The sequence below is a fragment of the Coturnix japonica genome, chromosome 1, assembly GCF_001577835.2.
Source record: "Coturnix japonica isolate 7356 chromosome 1, Coturnix japonica 2.1, whole genome shotgun sequence".
Taxonomy (NCBI): Eukaryota; Metazoa; Chordata; class Aves; order Galliformes; family Phasianidae; genus Coturnix; species Coturnix japonica.
The window spans coordinates 116,305,767-116,328,000 of record NC_029516.1 but is presented as its reverse complement, the minus strand read 5'-3'; the positions used below and the strand labels follow the sequence as shown (position 1 = coordinate 116,328,000).

General features: G+C 39.1%; 1 protein-coding gene across 4 annotated transcripts; it reads right to left on the bottom strand.

Moving 5' to 3' along the window:
* Positions 1-247: 247 nt before the first annotated feature.
* ASMTL (acetylserotonin O-methyltransferase like) lies at positions 248-21,159 on the bottom strand. Of its 4 annotated transcripts, none has more exons than XM_015848497.2 (13): positions 21,004-21,159; positions 19,386-19,517; positions 17,580-17,627; positions 17,121-17,185; positions 15,051-15,112; positions 13,473-13,581; positions 12,002-12,416; positions 9,573-9,735; positions 8,706-8,890; positions 6,710-6,839; positions 6,116-6,259; positions 5,471-5,593; positions 248-571 (listed from the first exon to the last, which is right to left on the bottom strand). In XM_015848497.2, the coding sequence occupies exons 1-13, from the start codon at positions 21,094-21,096 to the stop codon at positions 357-359; spliced, it is 1,884 nt and encodes a 627-aa protein (XP_015703983.1). In that variant the 5' UTR covers positions 21,097-21,159; the 3' UTR covers positions 248-356. The 4 variants fall into 4 exon arrangements, with proteins under 4 accessions (XP_015703983.1, XP_032297332.1, XP_015704001.1 ...); XM_032441441.1 differs by lacking the exon at positions 21,004-21,159 and adding an exon at positions 20,197-20,214; XM_015848507.2 differs by lacking the exon at positions 248-571 and adding an exon at positions 3,385-4,336 and having other exon boundaries at positions 21,004-21,158.
* Positions 21,160-22,234: the final 1,075 nt, after the last annotated feature.

Sequence of the window (22,234 nt, the reverse complement as noted above, 5' to 3'; positions counted from 1 at the left end):
ACCACTCTCCTAGTGAAGAACTTCCCCCTAACATCCAACCTAAATCTTCCCTCTTTCAACTTAAAACCATTACCCCGTGTCCTGCTATTGTATAGAGGCAATAAGCACAGCTGTTTGAAACCCTGCTGTGCCCAGATAGTTTCTAACTGTGTAAACAGCAGAGACAGCTGTGGCACAATGAGGCGTTATTTTGAACATTAAAAGCTTCTCAAGTTCAAGATAAATGCCATCAATTGCTTCCCCTCTATAAGTGTAACTTCAAAAAACAAAGCATTTATTGTTTACATTACTGGCAAACAGAATATAATTACAACACATCAAATATAATCCAGATTTTACTACTAAATCTTTTTCTCCTAAATCTTAATGCAGAGAACAGCATCTAACAAATTCCCTGTCAGTTTGGTTTTGACTTTAGAGAATCCGTGTTGTTCCAGTAAGCCTCGATATTCAGAGCCACTTCTTTCCTTTCCCTCTGTCTGCACGAGCATGTTCAAAGACTGAAGCAAAGCTGCGCTCCTGTTCTTCTTCTCGTCATCCAGCAGCATCTCAGCCAGCAAAATCCCACAGCCTAATTTAAAAACAAATGCATACAACAGTACTAATCCATTATCAACAAGACAATTTCTGCTAAGTTGTGCCAAGGGGGACAAAACAGTGGATGACAAACATTACAGAAGCCACAAAGCTTTATTATTATTATTATTATTATTATTATTTTTTACATTACTTTTGTATGAACTGAGTTGTTTCTGGTGGGAATGGTCAAGGGTTGAGGGTAGAACTCGATCATTCACATGCAGCCTCTTCCTCCATCTTCAGACCCATGAATGGAACGGGGAAGACATAGTTGAGGGGGCACTTGACAAAACAAGAGCTGTTTTACTTACTGCCTTTGAGACTAGCATGTTATGTGGTTGTAGCTTTTCTGCACAGTAGAAGTAAGGACCACCAACTCAGAACAAAATGGCTGCAGAGATCTTAATAATAAGTGCTGCACAACATTAGTATCTTTGTTCTGACCCTGAAGATGATCCCTTCTATCATTCCAACCAGTACACCTCAGACATCTAGCAAACAACGAAGTATAAAATGAAACATAACCACACCTCAGCGTATGAAGTTTTGAGCATCACAACACAAGGACACAAAACCATCATAGAGAGCATCCAAAGGAGGGCTACAAAAAAGGGCAAGACATATAAGGAAAAGCTAAGGCTCCTTGGTGTGCAGAGTGCAGAGCAGAAGAGCTGATGGAGGCTTGATGGCAGCTGCAGCTCCTCACGGGGAGCGGAGGGGCAGCGCTGAGCTCTGCTCTGTGTGACAGCGACAGGGCCCAAGGGAACGGCATGGAGCTGTGCCAGGGGAGGGGCAGCTGGGGGTCAGGGGAAAGGGGCTGCTACACATCATGGGCGTGGCATGGAAACGGGATGACAACAGGTGCTGTGGGCCACTGACCTCCGAGTTAGGGAGTGTTTTTGGACACCAACTCTCTAAAACACATGGTGTTAGAAAAGTGAAGGTAGATGCCTGTGTGTAGGCCAGAAGTTGGAGCTTGAAGATGCCTCGATTACATCATTCTCAATCAAAGTATTGAATACATAATGACTATTATAGACCACCAGTCTGCACGACATAGAGATGATAAGAATTATAAGCACTTGAGGATAATATTGCTAGCTGAGACCTCTGTGTTTACTATCAGGTGTCACAGAAGTCCTTCAAAAAGCTTATTAATAAATACCCTGCTTCATCACCATGTCATTAGCAACCTCAGTAAATACAGGCTCAAGCCACGTATCCTGTGGTGAACAGGTACTTCACAAAGAAAAAGGCCATTCAATACCTCCTCCTAAGATTTTAGGCTGTCTGGCTTAGTTACAATTCTGTCCCATCCACTTTCCAGCCACAGATACCTACAGGGTTTATTGGCAGAAAATCACTTGCATTCTACAAATCATCCCTACATTCCTTAATCAATTCCAGTATCTTTAGGCCGAACAACTTCCGCCTGTTATCCCAACTGCTAAGGAAATCTTTTCAGTGTAACACCATTAAATCTACTCCCTACACTCAGAAACAATACCAGCCTTTTCCAGGAAAAAAATAAAAGTTTGAACATTAGTGAGAAAGGATGAGTTTATCATTTCTCACCTGAATGGAATCTAATCAAAATACAGAACAGCTTGAGCTGAAGTAGATGACAGGCAAACTCTGCTCCACCCTCCTACTTGAAGTAGAACAGTGCTGCAGTCACATCAGCTTGCTCAGAGCTTTATTCTCAGATCTTAAAACCCTTAAGGACAGAGATTCCACAACCTCTGAACAACCTGCTCCAATACTTAATGATTTATTTTTCCCTAGCTAGTTATGCAGTCATGGTTTCCCAACTGTGCCCATCATCCCTCATTCCATGACTGTGCATCATAGGAAAGAGCCTGGCTCTGTCTTTTTGGCACCCACCATTCAGCAAAGCCTGTATTAGCCTCCTTCGTAAGTTGGACAAGTGTAGCTAGCAAAATGATCCTGAACCCTCTAACCACATCACACTACTGCAGTAATTTATTATAAGTTGTTTTTTGTTTTGTTTTTAAATAATGGCTATTTCATATTCCATGATCTTAAAGCTGACTTCACAATAAAGAAACAGCAAAGAACACAGTGCTGTGTTTGTTAGTACATTACCACAGTCACCATGCTCAAGGAACTAAGTCTCATTTTATATAAAGTGCTGCACTTTAATAACAGAGTACACTGAGGAGATGTGTTAACCGTGTGTGTTAGTCAAGTTTTATAGTTGTTAAGTACACAGCACTTAGAGGTACAAATTTAAGTCTGACAGTAATAAATGTGCCAGCTTTAAGAGTGTGGTGTTCCAACTCAGTTTCTAACAGCCTGAAGTGCAGCATAAACTTGATGAATAGCTGAAACAGAAAAATTCATTGCTGGAATATGTTTTTTAAATATAAACCCTTTAAGCACAATGGCAAACTTTGTAACAATGCAGAAAATAGATTTGTTTCAAATACATTCCATAGTTGGACACCTCTCCAAACAGATGAAATCGGCAAAATTTCATGCATAAAAAGCTTCTGCTAAGACTTACATATACATGTCTGAGAGAAATCTGACATGCCCCTAGTTTTCTACAGCTGAAGAACTCTGTACTATACGTTTCTTAGATGAGCTGAATGAATCACTGTAGTACGTTTGCTTTAGTCAGTGTTCAAAGAGCAAAGTAACTTCCGATTAAATAACAAGACAGAGTCTAGCAGGCAGATGCAACTCCTGACCTTGCTCAAACTATTTGCTGAGGTTGGCTTGTTAGGATTATTGCTCCAGAAATGAGGCAGACAAGAAAGTAATAACTGATAGAAGAGAAAGCCAGTTTGAAAGTACAACTTTAATCTCTAGGAATGCTTATACTACAAAGGGCATTTAAAATAGAAATGGTAAATATTAATATAGTATCAAAGAAAACGATTAAAAGTGGTGACATTAGTGACAAAGTACTCGAGGAGAGGAGATGGGGTATGTATTTCTTTAATTAAAAGCTGGAACATAAATTTCTATTCACAGACCTTTGAGAAGCTGTATAAAACCTAAATTTCATCAGGCAAAGTATAAACAGGCATAGTATAAACAGCCATTTATCAATACTGAGAAAAAAACATTCAGAAAAAGAACAAATCTGACAGGAACCGATGGAAACAACTCAAGTGGAGTCTGTGTGGGTATATACTGTGCCTGGAAATTAGAAGTTACTGAAGTTCCTATGACCTTACAAGTACTGCAGGAACTTGATTAGAGTTTGGTTGTCTTACCTGAGACCAATTTATTTTTATTTTATTTTTTAAAGCATAAAATGGCATCCTTGAAGTGCTTCTCAGTAAAGACCCATAGAAAAGGAAAGACAACTATTATCTCAAAGAATACAGCTTGTACAGAATTGAGTCAAACTTTTTATTCAGAGCTGACCAGTTTCATATCTATGACAATATCTAGCATCTGTGTTTCAAATAAAGGGTCAAAATGGTCCTAAACTGACAGTGTTGGGTGACGACAGGTATATTGCACACGTTAAAACAATTCAGCACCTCACGCTATTTCTGTGCATGCAAAGATGACTGACTCTACTTGAAGCACAAAACAGCATCTAGTAAGTTGCCCGTGATCTTAATTTGCGTATTGGTGAATCCATATTTCTCCAGCAGCTGTTTATATTCTGAGCCACTTCTCTGCTTGCCTTCAGTCATACTCAGAGACTGCAGTACAACTCTAGGAGGGTGTGTCTTCTGCTCGTCAAGCACACTTTCTGCCACTAGCAAGGCACTTCCTGCATTTCCAGAACAACCAGAAGTACTTTAGTAAGGTATTTCTAGCTTCACATTTTTAGTGTTTTGTTCAGAGACATTTATACATAGGTCCTCCATCAGAACAGTGTTTTAATGGGCTTCATTGGTAATCAGTAGCTAAATTTTACTTTCAATCATCTCTTCCTGGAAGAAACCATTACTTGTTAGAGGGAGGGGGGAGCTTTGAGCTCTGTTTCTACTTCAGTGAAGTCTAGATCACTTCCTGAACATGATTTTTAAACTCAGTCTTGTTAGTATTTGAATCAAGCAACTCCTTCCTGTCATATCCCAGTCCTCACATAAGGAAAGACAGCCATCCAGTCTTTGTAGTTTATAAACAAGCTGCCCAGAGAGGTTCTGGAGCCTCTTTCTCTAGAGATATTTAAAATCCATCTTGAAACCTTTCTATGTGACCTACATACAGGGAACCTTCCTTAGCAGGGGGACTAGACTTGATGATCTCCATTAGTCCCTTCCAACTCATATGATTCTGAGTAACAGGGTTATGCTTTGCAACCTAGATCTTATTTTGAATGCACTCCTGTGAAACAAACTTCATAGCTACTATTAATCCTCTTGGATTAAGCAACCAGTTGAGTAAAGCAGGAAGGCTTTTCTCTTCCTTTTTGCTCAAAGCCTCCCCTTTCATCTTTTATCTTTTTCAAAATGTAGTTGAAAGTACAACACTACATACTTTTCAAGAAATCTCATCATAAAGTAGTGCTGAACTCAGCACTCTGAGACTCTGAGACATAGCAAGAATTGCCTCTCCTTGATTAACTTGCAGCAAATTTAACTGGCTTGCTTGTATATACACAGGTAGAAGCTCATGCTTCAGTAACTGATGATACAGATCTTTGCAAGGCTGAACACAGAGATAGAGGAGATGATGTACTTGCTTGTAATATCTGCAACTACAGTAAGAACTTATATCATTTTGTTAGTAGATTTGTTTTTTCTTGGAAGCATTACTATAATGCAAACAGTTATATAAGCAAAGACTGCCATGATTAGACAAAAAAATCCATTTTTAAAATATATTAACTTATTATTATGATTCCGAGCTTGTGCATTAATTTGCACCTGTAATCAATCATAAAAGATTAAAAACCTACCTGGTTTGCAAGCAGTTGATATTTTCTTTAATAGTACATGAATCTTTTCATCGGGCCAGTCATGAAGAACACGGGAGAGTATGTAAAGATCTGCTTCTGGAAGGTCATCTGTGAAAAAGTCACCTGTTGAAAGGCAGAGTTTGTATGTTTCATTACAGTTAGTATAGCTCCCCAGAAGGAAATAAAAACATTGAGATGGAACTGGGAGTTTCAGCAGAGGTGAAAAAAGAAGCCTGAAGAAAGAGGAGTGGTGATACACTGATCCGTAGCTAAGGAAAGCATAGTGTAGAAGCAGAGCAGATCACAGGTAAGAATTCTGTTATGTAGAAATGGAGAGAAAGACTAAAGCAAGAAAAAAAAGTCTGAAGTCTTTTGTAATAACTGTATTGATCTTGCCTAGATAGGAAAAGCCAAAGACACACTCTACTTCCACTTATTCCACTTTATTTACCGTCACTCTGCAACCACTGTTTGGTTCTATCCCTGCAGGTGTGAGAAGAACAACACCTGTTTACTATGGGTGAGCCAATGCTGCATTGTACCAAGTCAGACTTGGGGTTGGAGTAGGGCAGCACACCATTTTCTGCAGCAAGAGAGACTGTCCTGTGCTTGAGAATAATAGATAAATGGTAATGTTATGTTTACCTGATACAAATGTCACTGGAGCTGTGCACTGTTCTGATGGTTGAAAGCAAGAGGTGTTTGCAATGGCTTCTGGAAGGTCAAACACTGTGACCTTCATATTTGGGTATATTCGCATTAATTCATGAGCCAGAGCTCCAGTACAACCTGTTGGAAGTTCAAAGAAACTCAAGTAAAATCTTCTCTCCGACCACTTGCATAAATTTTTAAGGAAAAGTCTGTATGTAACATTAAGAGATAAACATCAGTTCAGAAATAAAGGTAGCCAGTAGATAATACTTCAGTATTAATACTGACGGTTAATATGATCAAGAGTACTTAATATGATCAAGAACAACGCCTCAAAGTTTGGGCAATATAGTTACTATAGAAAATTATTTAGGTACTGTCAAGTCACTCAACTACCACTTCAATAACTCTGCTTTCAGTTAACTGCACTCAGTCCTTTTATTTTGACATTACAATACCAGAAAAGTAACAGTAGTCAGTTATACCCAAATCAAGTGGAAAATTGTGCATGTTCCAAGTAATAAAATACAGATCTCAAAGCAAGCTTTTTCCCTTTTATTTGCACACAGGCTCAACTACAGACCATACCTCCCAAATCACAAGCAGTCTTAAACTCTGAAAGATCAAATGCTGTAGCCACGTCTCTTGCTGTAAGGTGGGCAATGCTGTGCATAGCAGCCATAAAACGCTGCTTCACTTCCTGGCTCTGATAATAGTCCTTAAAAAGAAAAAATAAATTTAAAACACAAGCAATGTGAAACAAATTTCAATTACTATAACTAAAATTATGTTCAAATCAAAGGAGCTGGTGCACTAATATATTAATATGAGAATTCTGAAATTAAAAACAGACCAAAGTATCATTGCCTGGTTGCTCATCCAAGTTCTTTGCTGGTTACAACTGCTTCTAACTGTCATCTAGACATCTTTTGTAGTTACGTCTCAAAGAACACACACTTAACTAGCTTGGTCATAGTCTTGGTTAGCTCAAGGGCTATTAAACATGAGCTGAGGCAGCACAGCAGGAGGAAGAGGTAATGCGAAGTGTTTTTAATGCAATTCTATGCCTCAGATATACATTTAAGGAATTTGTTCCACAGCAGAATGTCTTCCATCTTTAAAATGCCTGAACAGACAGATTGAATTTTCATCTATGATCCTTTCTCCTGATATACTCACAAACTGATTTCATACAATTCTAGCATTTATTTTCACACGATGAGAAAATAATTAGATTGTTGGGCTATAATTTTAAAACAGCAATATTAAGGATTGTACTGTTTGTTTTAGATCAGTTAAGAAAGTATGAAGAACTAAAGCCTTATGCCTCCAAGCTTCTAAGTGATGCATAAAGCACATCTCACTTCCATACTAACCATATTGGATATACATTGCTTTTAAACTACCATTAAGTAGAATATCTACCGGCTATGGTATATATAGTACCACAGGCAGTGCATCTATCCTACTTGGACACATACTGCACTGCAGAGATATGAAACTGCATATCTCAAATAGTGTCTCCTGCCTAGCATCACCCAGTAAAACTCTAGTTGATAATCCAGATTAACACAAAATAGCTCACCTACACTAAAGTTAGTAATTCACACAAATTTAAGTATCCACTTCTGCAGTTATCTTAAAGAATCTAAGTTCCCTTTAAATCAGTCTCTGAAGGATTCATAAGGGAGCTTCTGTCCACCAGTAATTTAGACAATGTTAGGCTAAAAGGACTTCCTAAAATCTCCAAAGGCTGTTACTTCATTTATTAACTACAATGGAAGTGTAGAAACATTCTCTTTAGAAAACTAGATTACTCAACATTTAGAAGTTCGGTGCAAATCAAGAACCTCAAGATGCAGCCTGAAGTGTTGCAGTCAAAGATGAAATCCTTATATAATCTCATCCATAAACAAGCACAAGTCTGCTTCACTAGGTGTAGAACTGCTGAGTTAGGAATCACCTTATGTGATACCCCAGAGACCAACCTGGGCTAGCATTAGGAAAGGAACACTATTGAGGTGGAAACATTAAGGAAAGGATTACAGTTCTTAATGGCAACATACGCCAGCTTGAAGTATATACAAAACTACAAAGTCAGATAAAACAAAGGCTGAGTGACCTATGTAGACTGGATCATTACTTCCCTTTAAAGCACTTAAAAAGCAACTTTGAATGTACAGCCACAACAGACTGCACTGGATGCACATCAGTAACAAGCAATCAGCACCCAGAATTGAAGGAATACATATAAAAATGTAACCTGGTATAACAAAAAGGCCACACAGTAGTCAATTAAACACACTGAGAGGTTGTTGTAGGGTATGTTAACTGGATGGGCAGAACTTCCATCTGAATTTTATCAGCACTTAAGTTTTCTAGTATATTCTGTGATTGCTCCAGAACTTCTGGAGCCTTAAGACTGCACTGTAAAAGTTGAAGGGAACAGAAATCTATGACAAGCAAGTTATGCTGTATTTCTAGCATTTGAGATTCATGTACTCTCTTTAACAGCTCATTTTCTATTTCCCCCTAGAGAAGCTCCAGCCTTGTGAGTTTTGAAACAAATAAGAATTTACGTTACATTAAATAAATCCTCCGTTTTCTTTCCAAAGGCTCGATGGTTCTGCCTGCTTCCCTCTTTAACAGCAGACTCCAAATGTGTAAAGAGAGGCCAAAGATGGTCATTAGAGTGGATAATGTAGCCATGAAGCGAGAATTCACCATCAGATGCCAGATAAGTATTTGTTGAATCCGTATTCCTATAACCTTAAGGAAAGAGCACAGTTATAACCAGTTTTGTTCCAGCACTTTACAGATGTCAGCTAATATTTCAAGGCATATTACCTTGTAATGCCATTAAAGAGCCACCAAATCCTGATCTTGGCATCACAAGGTGTTTTACTGAACAAAGATTTCTATGAAATACTTCTAAAGGTTTCCTCATTTGTCAAGAATGAAAATCACTTTGGGGCTTCCTTTTTAAAATGAATGTAGGTGCTGAAGGATGTAGAGAACCTTTTCATTGTTTATTTATAATCCAGATAATCTTAACTATGCATCTGATATTCACAGAAGATCATCACAAGTTCCTCGCTCTTGACCGCATTTTTCTGTTTTAAGATTATGCCTTTTCTTCCCCTTAAATTCACACATTCCCCAATATGTTCTGCCTTTAGGACTTTCTCTTTCATTTCCTTATTTAGGTGGCACATCTGAGCTTTTATGCTGCTCCCTGGGACTTGCCCATGAAAGTTATTAGAATTTGGAGATGATTGCTTTTGCTCTCTGAACACTACATCAATCTAGGGTTTCCTCAAAGGATACCTGGTGTGTTCAATAAATAATGCCTGCTCCCAAACAGAACAATTCCAGCTATTAATGACAAAGCAATGATGTTTCCACCTCAAATCCAAGTTACTGACAACATGGAAGGGATGGGAAAAGTCACCTTGTGGTGTTTTCTCCAGCAAACCAAGAGCAGCACAGGCATCAAGGAGCCTTTCAGTCCCACACACAGAAGTTCCAACCTCATTTGCAATATCTGCAGCCTTTTGAGGACTTTTCTTTTTCAAATGATCAAATATCTTCAGCTTAGAGGCTACAAACAGAGCCTACATGTAGAAAAAGAAGAGCAAAACCAGTTGCATTAGAAAGACCGCAATCAAGAAACAAAGTACCTACACCTTTTGCCACAGACATTCCAGAAGTATTAGCCTACATAATTATGTTACTTAAGTGCTACACAGTAACAACTCCTAAGAACTGTTATGACAGGTTTATTTTCCTCTAGGTGTTTTAATAACTTTGCTAAGTAACATTAATTGGAACAGAGGTATATGAGAGAAGGAAACTCAAAATACACTGGCATGCAGCCTACAGAGTTTGTATTAAGAGCACCTCATTATACAGATATTTAGCATATACCTAGCTATATGCATGTTCCATTAAGCCAAATATATTTAAACAACTGAACTAATGCCTAAGAGAATGTGTAAAAGATCAATTTAAATTTGATTTACCTAAAATATTAGGAACTGCAAAGTTCCATTAAGGCAATGTAGCAGCTTCAGTTATAGAAAGATTGGTCTTCGTGCAGTAAAAACTATGTCTAGAAAAAGGAATAAGACTTCAAAGCACAACTCTACTACATGACTACATGCACACTTTGCTAAGATACTTACACATGGAACAAAGAAAATAATAACAATAATGAATTGTACAAATATCTTCAGGCCTCAGGAAGATAAAACCCCAGTAGCCCAGCATGAAACCCAGTATTCCATGCTGATTTCACACAGATTATTAGGAAAAGCTCCTGCTTCTATTTAGTAGTTTTCCGTCAACTTTCATCACAGAGAACTGATTTTGCCATCAGATCACAGCAACAAGCGCACCTAATGTGCAATTACAGTACGCTGTTAATTCTCCACATCTTGCACTTGAAGATGTGCTAAGCATTATCTCATCCATTCTTGTACATCAAACTTGCTCTAAGTGGATATGCCTCACTCAACAAGCCTACCATTAGCCATTGCTATGCTACTGAAACAACTACTGCTACTGCCCAGCTATATAAGAACATCTGATTTTATTAATTATCATTCCATAACTTAACTGTATTGTGCCCAGGACTACCGTAAGGGTAGCCACCAATTTACAGGCTTAACAGTGACTTTCTACTATTTCAACAGAACCACTGTTCACTGTTTTGTGTATTTTCTTCTGCTATTTTAAATTATCTTTAGGTTTGTCATTTCACTGCCACTTGAGCAGTTCTTTCCATCTCTTTCTGAAACATCACCGACTTGATATCACTAATCTATTCAGAATGACTAGCGCTCAATTTCTCCTTCATCTTCTTTCACTACAGTGGAGCTCTGAGCACATAACCTGGTAGCACTTAAAACACCCAGTTACTCATTCCCCATTACACTTAGCTGCTTGTGACCTTCAGTTTGTAGCCTGTGTTAGGTGTACATCTCTCCAGCTGATAATCTCCAGGCAATATCTGATAAACAACTAGAACATGAAACAGGGTATAAAAAGAGCTACTTCCTTAACAGGAAATAAAAAAAAAGTTAAGATCTCTCCCAGAATTCTAAAACTAAGTATTACAAGTTCAAAAGGGAAAAAAAAACCAAAAAAACCCCACTATGACAAGCATTGCATACATTTAAAATAAGTTTGGTAATTAAAGCACATAAAAAGCCTTCTGAGCAGTGTAGATAAAAGGCTGTTTTCTGTTTGATTGCACTTAGTGCTAAAAACCTCAGCAGTACATTTATATTTAAAAGCATTCTGAAGTTTCCCAACAACATTCCACTTTCACTGTGGAATGCATTTTTTGCATGATTTGCATGATACATTTCTGAAATGTCTGTTATTTTGGAGTCTCCTAATTACAACATGCACCAGAGTCAGAATCGCTGATGTAGCTAATGAAAGATAAGTCAATCTTCCATAAGTTGCATTTAATTAGACTACACGACAAAAGGAACATATGGAAAGAAAGCAGATAGGTGCTGTTTCCAGACATCCTAAAAGCACAGTTTAACCGTTTATACTCAATACCCAACATGCAAGTGGCAAAAGGAAAAAGAAAAAAAAATAGTCCTGCAGGCATCTTCAATTTCAAATTAAAAAGAAGATTTTTAACCATCTCTGCAGTTAAACAGTATATAGAATTCATACAAAAATATATACATATATCTGTGTTGTGTCAGAAGTTTCAGCTACTTTTGATTCTCTGGTAATGCACACTGTTTCTTCTGTACTATTATTCTTATCCCATCTCAAGCATTTCAAATTACCTCCAACAAAGCAATTGTATCAATCAGAGTAATTAGTTTTATTCCCCATCCTCCCCCCTATCCTTACCTTTGAAGCTCTAAAACCATCCATCAGGTCTAGAATTTTAGATGGAACTTTTGTTGCATTGTCTGACACTCCATTCTGATTTTCCAAAGGTATCACAGAATCAGTTCTGACACCAGAGCTGTTTTCAGAGTTGTAAATAACTCCTGAGGGACTGTCCAACTTACTAGCACCTTTATGTTCCTTGAAACTTGAGGATTCACTTTCTCCATCACTTAGGCTCTCAAAAGTGTCCACAGAAGGGATAGAGTCATGCTTTATATGCTGTATGGTATGTTTAAGGGGTGGATAGTACAACTCTGCTAGCTTTTTGCAGAAGTGATTCAAAGGAAATCCCACCACATTCAAGAAGTCTCCATGGACATATTCAACTAACATTCCACCAAGGGCTTGGATTCCATATCCACCAGCCTTGTCCCTGGGGGAGAGAAAATGAAAGCTGAGACCTATCTAATTAAGGTTGAGAGTGTTCTTGACAGTAAAGGTTGCACAGAACATGTAATCACTAGTACTACAGAGACTGGAATAAAGACTAGTCTACTCAAGTTGAAGCTGGATTCTAGTTAAGCTCAAAACTGCAATTTATAAATCATAACTAAATATAAGGATTAATATTTCTACTAAGGGTGAGTAGCCTAAGGTCCTTAAGTTTCTGCCAGTTCAAGTGACATAGTCCCCCTAGATGGAGATATACCACCTGACTGCAATCAAATCGCATTGTCATGGGTCACCCAGCTTCCTCCACATCCTGTCCAGCAAGGACAGTAACAGCAAGTGCTTCTGAGACCAATGCTGCCACTTAGTCACCCAGTTACATTTTGACCCTAGCCCTATTCCACTAAAGGCTGAAGGGTCCTTAGGCATACATTAGCTTGCAAAGGAGCTCAAACTTAAGAGGATGTCTTAGAACTCAAACAATTGTAGTATGTGCCTTGAAGCTCTCAGTCAGAGGAAAATCTAAAATGAGATCAGGAAGAAAAGTTGGGCTCTTTTTCAAAGTCCTATTCAAATACAAAATCCAGTGCTATCTCACTCAGTCTTATCTAATTTCTATGTAATTTTTTGGAAATAGAAATTTCCAAAAAAATATAAATAGAAACAGAAAGTAATCTTGGGAATTTAATCCATCTTTAAGTCAATTATGTAAATTTCACTGCATAATGTTATGTATACAGCCAGATAAAGTGCAATAAACCAACATTTTCACTGCTCACGCCTACGGAACAAGGTAGTTAGAAGTACACTGACTAACATCCAAACCTGAAAGCTTAAGTAAGCAACCTTTGAAACCAAAGGTCAGTCAGTCTCAGTCTATTAACTCCAGACTGTACAGAATCACAAACTGCTTCTGAAAGTACACTGCTACGAGATAGATTAAGCTTAGATTAGGGCAGAATATTTTATGCTGCAGTCTAGTAACATAACCCAAGATCTACTCTGACACAGTATTAGGTAGCTTTAGGGTCTTACTTACATGGGCTCTCCACTATGAATGTACTCCCACAAGAGCTCTTCTGAAAGGTCCGAAAATTTTACTTTAGTCTCTTCATAAAAATCAGTGATTTCTGTCTCTAGCTGATTATCTACAGAGAGAAATTCTCATTAGAAACAGAAATTGTAACACCAAATTAGTTTAGAGAGTAACATCAGTTTAATTATACCTCATATAAATACAAGTTTTACTTAGAAAAAGTGATATAAATCACGATGTAGCTAACAAAAGTCTCAATGGACAGTGAACTCTTCTGTTTATTTCCCCCTGCACATACTTATAATTTTCAGTAAGCTTCCACAGCTTTCAGCTTTTACATTTTCTACCACTGTGTTCCCCTCTTCAAGCTAGCAGCTTGCTCTCCCTGTGTACAGTATGCTCTAGTTAGCGTAATTAATTAATTGCCAGCATATACACCCAGTAACAAAGAAGGCTGCAAACATCCTTCTAACTTTGGAGTGTTCACAAACAACCCATAACACAACATAGTTAAAATTATAGCTGTTATATATGCATGAGCTGAGCGTGCAGCTGCATCTGTACTGCAGATATCCAGCAGTGCCATCTGCAGTGTGATCTTTCATATCTCTCAATAAATATGACTATTATTTTCAGCCTTTTTTACATAGAAGTGGCTGTAAGAATGCCAAAGGTTCTTTAAAGTGTGCTATGAAGCACTGCATATCTGGTTGTGGGCTCCAACAGCGTAATGAGTGAGTACACAATGAACCCAGTAAGATTATAGAGCAAGGCTGTACCAAAATATACTCAAAAGAAAGCAGCCTTCTAAAAGAATGAGCATGCACTAGCACATTACATGTTATTAGTTGACTATTTCCTACAAGATCCAAGTCCACATCTCTTGCTACTGCTGTGCAAATTATTAGTCTGTACTCTGGTAGCAACTGAAATCCTGCAGGAGGTAAAAGGTAGATCTTTCTTTTCCAGCCATTACTCTTTCTACTGTACAAACATCAGTAACAGTACTGGATCACTGGCCCTATTTCTGTTACAAGACTTAAAAACAACCATTCCAATAAAAAAGTAAAGCTGTAAAGAATTTGTCTACATAAAACCATACTCACTGAAATTTCAGAGGGCCTTTGAAATAAGTTCCTCTAACAAAATATAGACATAACTACTAGAGGAAATCCTCTGAACACTCAAATTTTGACATTAGAGTGCTCAAAAAACAATTGTTTGCTGAAAAAGTTATATAGATGTATTGCTCCCTACAGCTGCTACAAATTGTCTGAATTTCACTTAGAGAATTTCTTCCAGTTTCTACTGATCTTGTAGTTGGCCTCATAGCTCTCAGAAGGATCATTTTTATAGGCTTGTATTTTGTCATAGAGGAAGGATGATTGCAACTGAATGCAGTAAGAAGGGTAGCTTTTGTGATGTGTTTTTAGTTTAAAGGTTAGGTAATTCCCAAGTTGAGTTCAAAGCCAATTCATACTATATAAGAGAAAATTCAACCCTATGGATTCATCTGTAGAAGGCAAAGTCCATATACAAATGATTTCTCATGAAAACATGGAGCAAAAAGAACCAATGTACCTTTACTGCTGCAGTGTATAATAACCACTCCTGTGAAAACACTGTGCTCCTTCCCACTCAACCTGTCAGGGAAAATCACATATTAAGCAATGGTTTTATGAAATCTGTCACAAGCAGAAGTATTTTTCATAATCATATTGCCACACCTCCAAACAGATCATACAAAAACATCAACATGATATAAATATGTCAAACAAATATATTCTTAGTTCAATATAAGTGAAAAGATATTAACCAAACCCAGCAAAAAAAGGTTAAGAAGACTTACGTTAAGTCTCTAAAATCTCACTAACACCAATGTCCACAATTCGAGAAAGCAATTAGTGGTGTCAGACTATTCACCATACAGAAGAAGCAACTACTTCAAATGCATAAGAAAAAGCCAGTCAACATTTACACCGTGATTGCAGGTATCTTCACTGAAAACTGCCTATATGCAGTTAGGTCACAACTTATCACAAACAGGTGCCAGGTAACTGCAGATTATGTATATATTTCATCAAAACAACTGAGCTCCAGGGATTCCACAGCAAACTGCAGTAACAGAAGCAGTGTGTACAGGAAGACAGTTTACATTCACTCTTCCTCAAACACATGCACAGACTTCCCAAGTGAGCAGGATTCTTACTCCCAGGAGGGGAGTAAACTCTTCAAAAGGGCTGACTGACAATAGCAGGACATGGGGAAATGGTTTTAAGTTAAAAGAGGGAAGATTTAGGTTGGATGTTAGGGGGAAGTTCTTCACTAGGAGAGTGGTGAGGCCCTGGAACAGGCTGCCCAGGGAGGTTGTGGATGCCCCATCCTTGGAGGTGTTCAAGACCAGGTTGGACGGGGCCCTGGGCAACCTGATCTAGTAAATGTGTATGTTTGGTGGCCCTGCCAGGCAGGGGGGTTGGAACTACATGATCCTTGAGGTCCCTTCCAACCCGGGTCATTCTGTGATTCTGCGTGATTCTGGCCCAGAAAGCCGGAAGTGGTAGCCATTCTTCTAAAGGCTCCAGAGTGCCACACTGTGGCTGAATAATTGTAAAGGCATTAAGTTTGTGTAATATAGAAGCAATTGAACTCTCGTAAGTATCATGAGAGTTAAATTTTTGAAGAGATTAGAGATTAGCAAGGCTACCATGTGATGTGACCCTCCCATGCAATGCAAGCAGACTCATCGCATCTCATCCTATAAAAATGAGGCGATTTGTTTTATTTTATTCAGTTAGCGTTTCCTTGAAAATAATCAACATTTCCCCCCCAACCCCAAAAAAAAACCATTAAATTTGAAAGGTACCCTTCAGAAGGGAAAAAAAAAAAAAGCAGAAGCCTAAAAGCCTGACAGTCCATCCACTGAGAGCAACAATGGAAGTAAAAAACAATTCCTCAATTAAACTATAAATCCATAAAGCAGAATCTGGGTTGGAGCAAAACTGCAAGTGTAGCCTCCGTTTGAGACACTAACACATTTTCTTATGACTTCACAATGCAACCCTACTTGAGCAGATGGGCTGGAGAAGATGAAGGGTCTCCTTTCAGCTTCAATCATTCAACCAGTTAATTTCACTACTGACTGTATTACATCTTTCTTACTGCAAAGTAAATTAGAACAATGTTTATCCAATAGTAAATTTAATCTGAAGACACTGGACATTTCTCTTGAAGGGAAACAAGGTAGGAGGAGTTCAAAGCAGGTGTCAGTGAGCAAGCATCACTCTTTCATACATGCAATTATCTTCATTAAAATTTAAGCCTCAAACTACTTCTGTTCTTCTCCCCATCATAATTCTCTCCCTGTCTTCCCCTCCAGTATTAAATGAAGCATACAAGTCCTGCAATAATTCACTCCAGAAATTAAAATGAAAACAAAATGGTTTGTTAAGTCCTCCATCTTCCTGTAGTGAAAGGGCAAGAAACAAGCAGCTTTGGCTAAGAGAAAAGCACACCTAATTTTCAGATACAAGACCAGCTTATGATATTTAAAAACATCAGAACAAAACATGGCCACAGATTTCTCAATATACATCTATACAGCTCCCATTAAAACAAATGTACACATTTTGAATCTCATGTAGCATTACGAACCTTGATAACATCCTATATGCATCTTGCTTATCAACTGGTTTCTCCAAGATCTGCTCATCCACAGACTAAAACAGAAAGACAGAGATATTGTGCTGTCTTCTTAGTTTTCCTGAAACTGAGGATTTAAAATAAGGATTTAAAATAAGTTTTCAGCCACATCTTCAAAATGAGACTACTGAGCAGTGCAAAGAACACAGATAGAGATACTATTGTCTCTGGAAGAATAGTACTGAGGCTTTGAGCACTCAAGACAGCAAAATTAGCCTTGTTAGGAAGAAAAGACTTAGAAACACATGTACAAAAGTTCAAAAAACATCTCATCTCAGGTGCAACTTGTCAGTGGAAAAAAATCATTTTCCACCCCCAACTTTAAGCCTAAATATGCTTGTATTTTCTATGCTTGTATTTTCTATGCTTGTCATGGTTTAAAACGATACCGAAGCTCAGAAGACCTCTTACCACAATGGTGTCTGCTCCTATAACAATGTCAGGTGTTCTCAGGTGTTTCTGAAAAGGCATAAAGAAAGAATGTATGTTTCAAAAACAAAAATAACAGAAAGAATAAAATGCTTTAAAATAAATAAATAGATAAATGAGGCAAGAAAACCTGAATTCACCAGGTAGGTTTACAGATAGGGCTCTACAGAGAACTGAAAAACATGACACTTTCTCCTCCTTTTGCACTGTTCAGACAAGAGTAATAATTTATAACACCACAAAAGTGAGTAAAACAGGAGACTTAAGCAGACTCTTCTCAGGTTGCAGCTTCACCCGACTATCTTACTGATGAATAGATACATCTAGGAGAGAACTGCCTGCAGACCCAGAGGCCAATTTGATCTTGAAAGGGCAGTTACATTTCCTTTAGAGAAAGCACCCTATGCAGTGGGGACAGGAGTACAGATCTGAAGCCCTCTGGAGCCACCTTTCATAGTCAAGTACGCTGAATGATTTCTCTTTAGCTACAATTCTCTCAAGGGAGCATATACAGTACAGTTTGGGAAACTGAGAAGTAGAGGTATATAAAGAATCTTTATAGTGCTTTCTTGGCTTTAAGCTGTATGTAGCCTGTCCTTACAGATAAAATTTTATTTAATTGCATGTTAATGAGGTACACAGCTACTATTTAAAACAAGAGAGGAAATCTGTCTCCATTTGCAACCCTTAAGCAAAAATGTCTGTAAGGAGGAGATTCTTCTCCAGAAGATACTCTTGAAGTAATTTAAATAGCTGAAGTAAGTTCTTTCAACATTAAAAAAAACCCTCCTTGTTCAAGATGCATTTAGAAATCCACTGAACGAACATTATCGCCATTATACTGATTTGCAATGAAAGGCCACCGTAAGGCAGTTTGTAAATCTGGGTTTGAAATACACTCTCTTAATGTCACACCAACCTCTGAAAAAAGGTGACAGAAACCTGGATTAACAATTTACGCTGAAGATCATGTGGTAACATCTGGTAACACTGTTGGTTTAGAGTGCTTAAGATTCCCTTTCTGACATTAACACTGGCTGTACAAATATACTCCTCTTCCAGAGTTGTACTAAGACATTATTACAATATACTTCATAGGATCTCATCAGCCGGACTCCTGAAAAGGTTCTGGTAAAGAACAGCCTCGTGTGCTCATAAACAGCAGTTGCAGACAAGGGCAGAAATCCAACTGACACTGTATATTTGATAACAGATTTTATAATATTTAAGAATCATAGACATGAAACTGTTAGATTCTCACTCTTTTTAGAGTGTCAGCCTCCTTCACTGTTTTACAGCAGATTGTCTCCTTTTTTTCTGCTTTCCAAGCATCTCCATTCTTATGAATTCTGAATTCTCTTGTTATAACTGTTCAACTGGATTAACTTTTCAGTGAAAGCTACAGCAAAGCTCTGGATTCACAGTCAACAAATTCTTGAATCAGTCAACAAATCATAGAATCATTTAAGTAGGAAGGGACCCTCAAAGATCATCCAGTCCACCTCTTCTGCAATGAACAGGGACACCTACATTACATCAGATTGCTCAGAGCCTGGTCCAGCCTGACCTTGAACCTCCCCAGAGATGAGGTGTCCACCACCTCTCTGGTCAATTTGTTCCAGTGTTTCACCACCTTTATCATAAACGAGTTCTTACTTAGATCCAATCCAAATCTCCCCTCTTTTAATTTGAAACCATTTCCCCCTGTCCTATCCCAACAGACCCTACTAAAGAGTCTGTCCTCTTCTTTCTCACAGCTCCCCTTTACCACGCGCATTCCACACTTACCACATGCATTCTATTTGCTACTTCAAGAGCTTTCTGTTTTGCTGTTTCAACAGCATATTCATAAGGGGCTGCAAAAGATGACTTTTCAAGTGTCTCTTTAAACCAGGATGGAACTACCTCAAACCGTAGACCCTGTAACAAAGAAAGCAATGCAGAAAGTGTAATCACATTACAAGTTGCTCTAAGACACATCATGTAAGTGACAAATTCAGTTTCTGCTCTACTCACTTTAAGACATTCCTACCCTTATAATAATAAGCGGGGAAAAAATGCTTCTATTATCACAGCATCAAATCTATGTGCCCTGGGACTAGCCTATTCCTGTAAGTAGAGCTGAATCCCTCCACAGCACTTGCACAGCATTGATGCACATTCTTCAATGAGATTTACCATCTGTATTTATCTGCTAGTAAAAATTTAGTAAGTAGAAAAGAAGTAGATGGTTTTATAAAACATGTTGTACTTACTTCCCACCTCCAGATGATACACATAAATTGACTATACCCAACAGACATTACATCTCTAACTCAGCATGTGCAAACCTCTATACTTCTCTTCATCTCCACATACCTTCTTTATATTTAACTTCTGACTTTTCCTGTGAAGAACCCCGTGTACTTATATTATTCATTTTGTAATCACAGAATCATAAAGGTTGGAAAAGATCTAAGATCACCTAGTCCAATAATCAACCCACCACACCATCCTGCCCACTAACCGTGGGCCTCAGTGCCACATCCATACATTTCTTGGACACCTCCACAAATGGTGACTCAACCACCTCCCTGAGCAGCCCATTTCAGCATCTCACCATTCTTTTGGAGAAGGAATTTTCCTAATAGCCAAACTGAATCTCCCCTGGTGCAGCTTGAGGGCATTCCCTCTTGTCTTATCAGTAGTTATGTAGGAGAAGAAGTTGACCCCCACTTCGCCACAATCTCCTTTCAGGTCATTGTAGGGAGCAATCAGTTCTTCCCTGAGCCTCCTTTTCTCACAGCTGAACAATCCCAGCTCCTTCAGCTGTTTCCCATAAGACCTGTGCTCCAGACCAGACAAGCTGCCCTTCTCTGAACATGTTCCATGATCTCAATGTCTTCCTTATTGCAAGGGGCCCAAAACCAAACACAATACTTGAGGTGCAGCCTCATTAGCAAGGTATAATATTCATTCAAACACTTCCTACTGCCAGTCTGCTGTCCCAGCCTGCACTTGCCTCCACAGCCACCAAATATTCTGGAAGGATTAAAGCTTTCTTTATGCTTCAGGAGTGCTTTGCAAGAGAAGGGTAACTACCTTACCCCCCACAAAAGTAATAACTCATCTCATGAAGTTAGGGCAACAGGCTGACCCTTTTAATTACTCCAGTCAGCGCCAACAACCAGAAGCAATGGTGCTGCCTTTTAGCACAGTAATTTAATCTACTCATCACCAGACCCAGCTGCTGCGCGCTCTCCGGGCCGCTCAGTTAATCATGCGGCCGCCCTCCGCGTTCACACCGGGGACAGACCGCGGGTAGCAGCCGCAGGAGCTCCGGCCTCCACCCGCCCCGCGTTACCGAGTCCCGGGCCGCGCCGGCCCCGCCGAGGGGAGAGAAGGAGAGCGGCTCGGCAGCACTCACCACGTTGGTGAGGATCTCCTGGCGCCGCGGCGAGGCACTGGCCAGCACCACCCGCTTGCTGACCAGCTTCCCCAGCACCGGGCTCAACGCCATGGCCGCGACAATAACACCCCGGCCTCCCGCTCGACACAGCCTGGGGGCGGGCAGCGGGGCGGCCTTATAATGGCAACGGGGCGGGGATGGAGGCGGGTTGGGTTAGTAGGCCGCGGCGGGGCCCGGCTGGCCGGTTGTAGGGGGTAGCTTCTATTGTAGCCTTGCAAGAGCTGGACAAAGCCAGTGTGAGGCTGCAGTGAGGTGACCGAGGTGAAAGCCGGTGACACCAATGGTTATCAGCCTGTGCTAGTCAAACATTAGCTTGTCCAAGGTTGGTTATGAAACTGTTGACTTTTTCAAATGCCTGGTGCATTTTGAACAAAAGCAAAGCAACAGAGCTCTGAACTGTAAAGACCTTTCCTAGATATTTATTCTTATCAACTTCTCTGCTTCTTTGCCTATGCATTTATACTATGGCCATCACAGTAATAACTTGCTGCACATATAGAACTAAAGAACGTTATGCTAATCAAACTCTTCTGCCAACATTTATATAAATCCCAGTAAGAGTTTGTATTTCAACCTGGACGTATAATATAGCTGAGTCATCTATACAAGCACAAGATGGACTTTGCTGGGGAACAATACATTTCCATTGCAAAGAAGGTAGAGAATCTCACAAGTGTTACTATGAAAGGGATGAAACATTTCATCTTTCACAAGACAGCTTGACTTTTCTTAGGTGACTTCATTCATTCAGAGAGCGCAGATGTACGTTTTTCATAAGCCTCTTTCTGGCATTGAAATTCTTTTTGTAATCCAATGTGTCTACACAACTCATGAAGAGGTATCTGTTCATTGTTACTGTAGGGATAACATATGTTCCCACCTCATCTAATACTGTATATTCTCAGTCTGTTATGGTTGTTCTACATGTTCAGCTAGGCTTGTAGATTTTGAAGGGGTACTCTTGATTTTTAACCAATTCAGACTTTTGCAGGGTACATAAAAGTACATGCTGGTTCTCAAATTATTTTGTCATTGCTTCTTGTGAAGTAGAGCTGAAGTTCTTGTGGAAAATCCTAAGACTTTCAAGAGCTGTTTTTCCAGACTGAGGGAGTGCTCTCAGAGTGGCTCCCCTAGATCTCTTTCATGAAACTGCTATCTCTGTGTTCTCATAGCTCAGTTTTAAGAACCA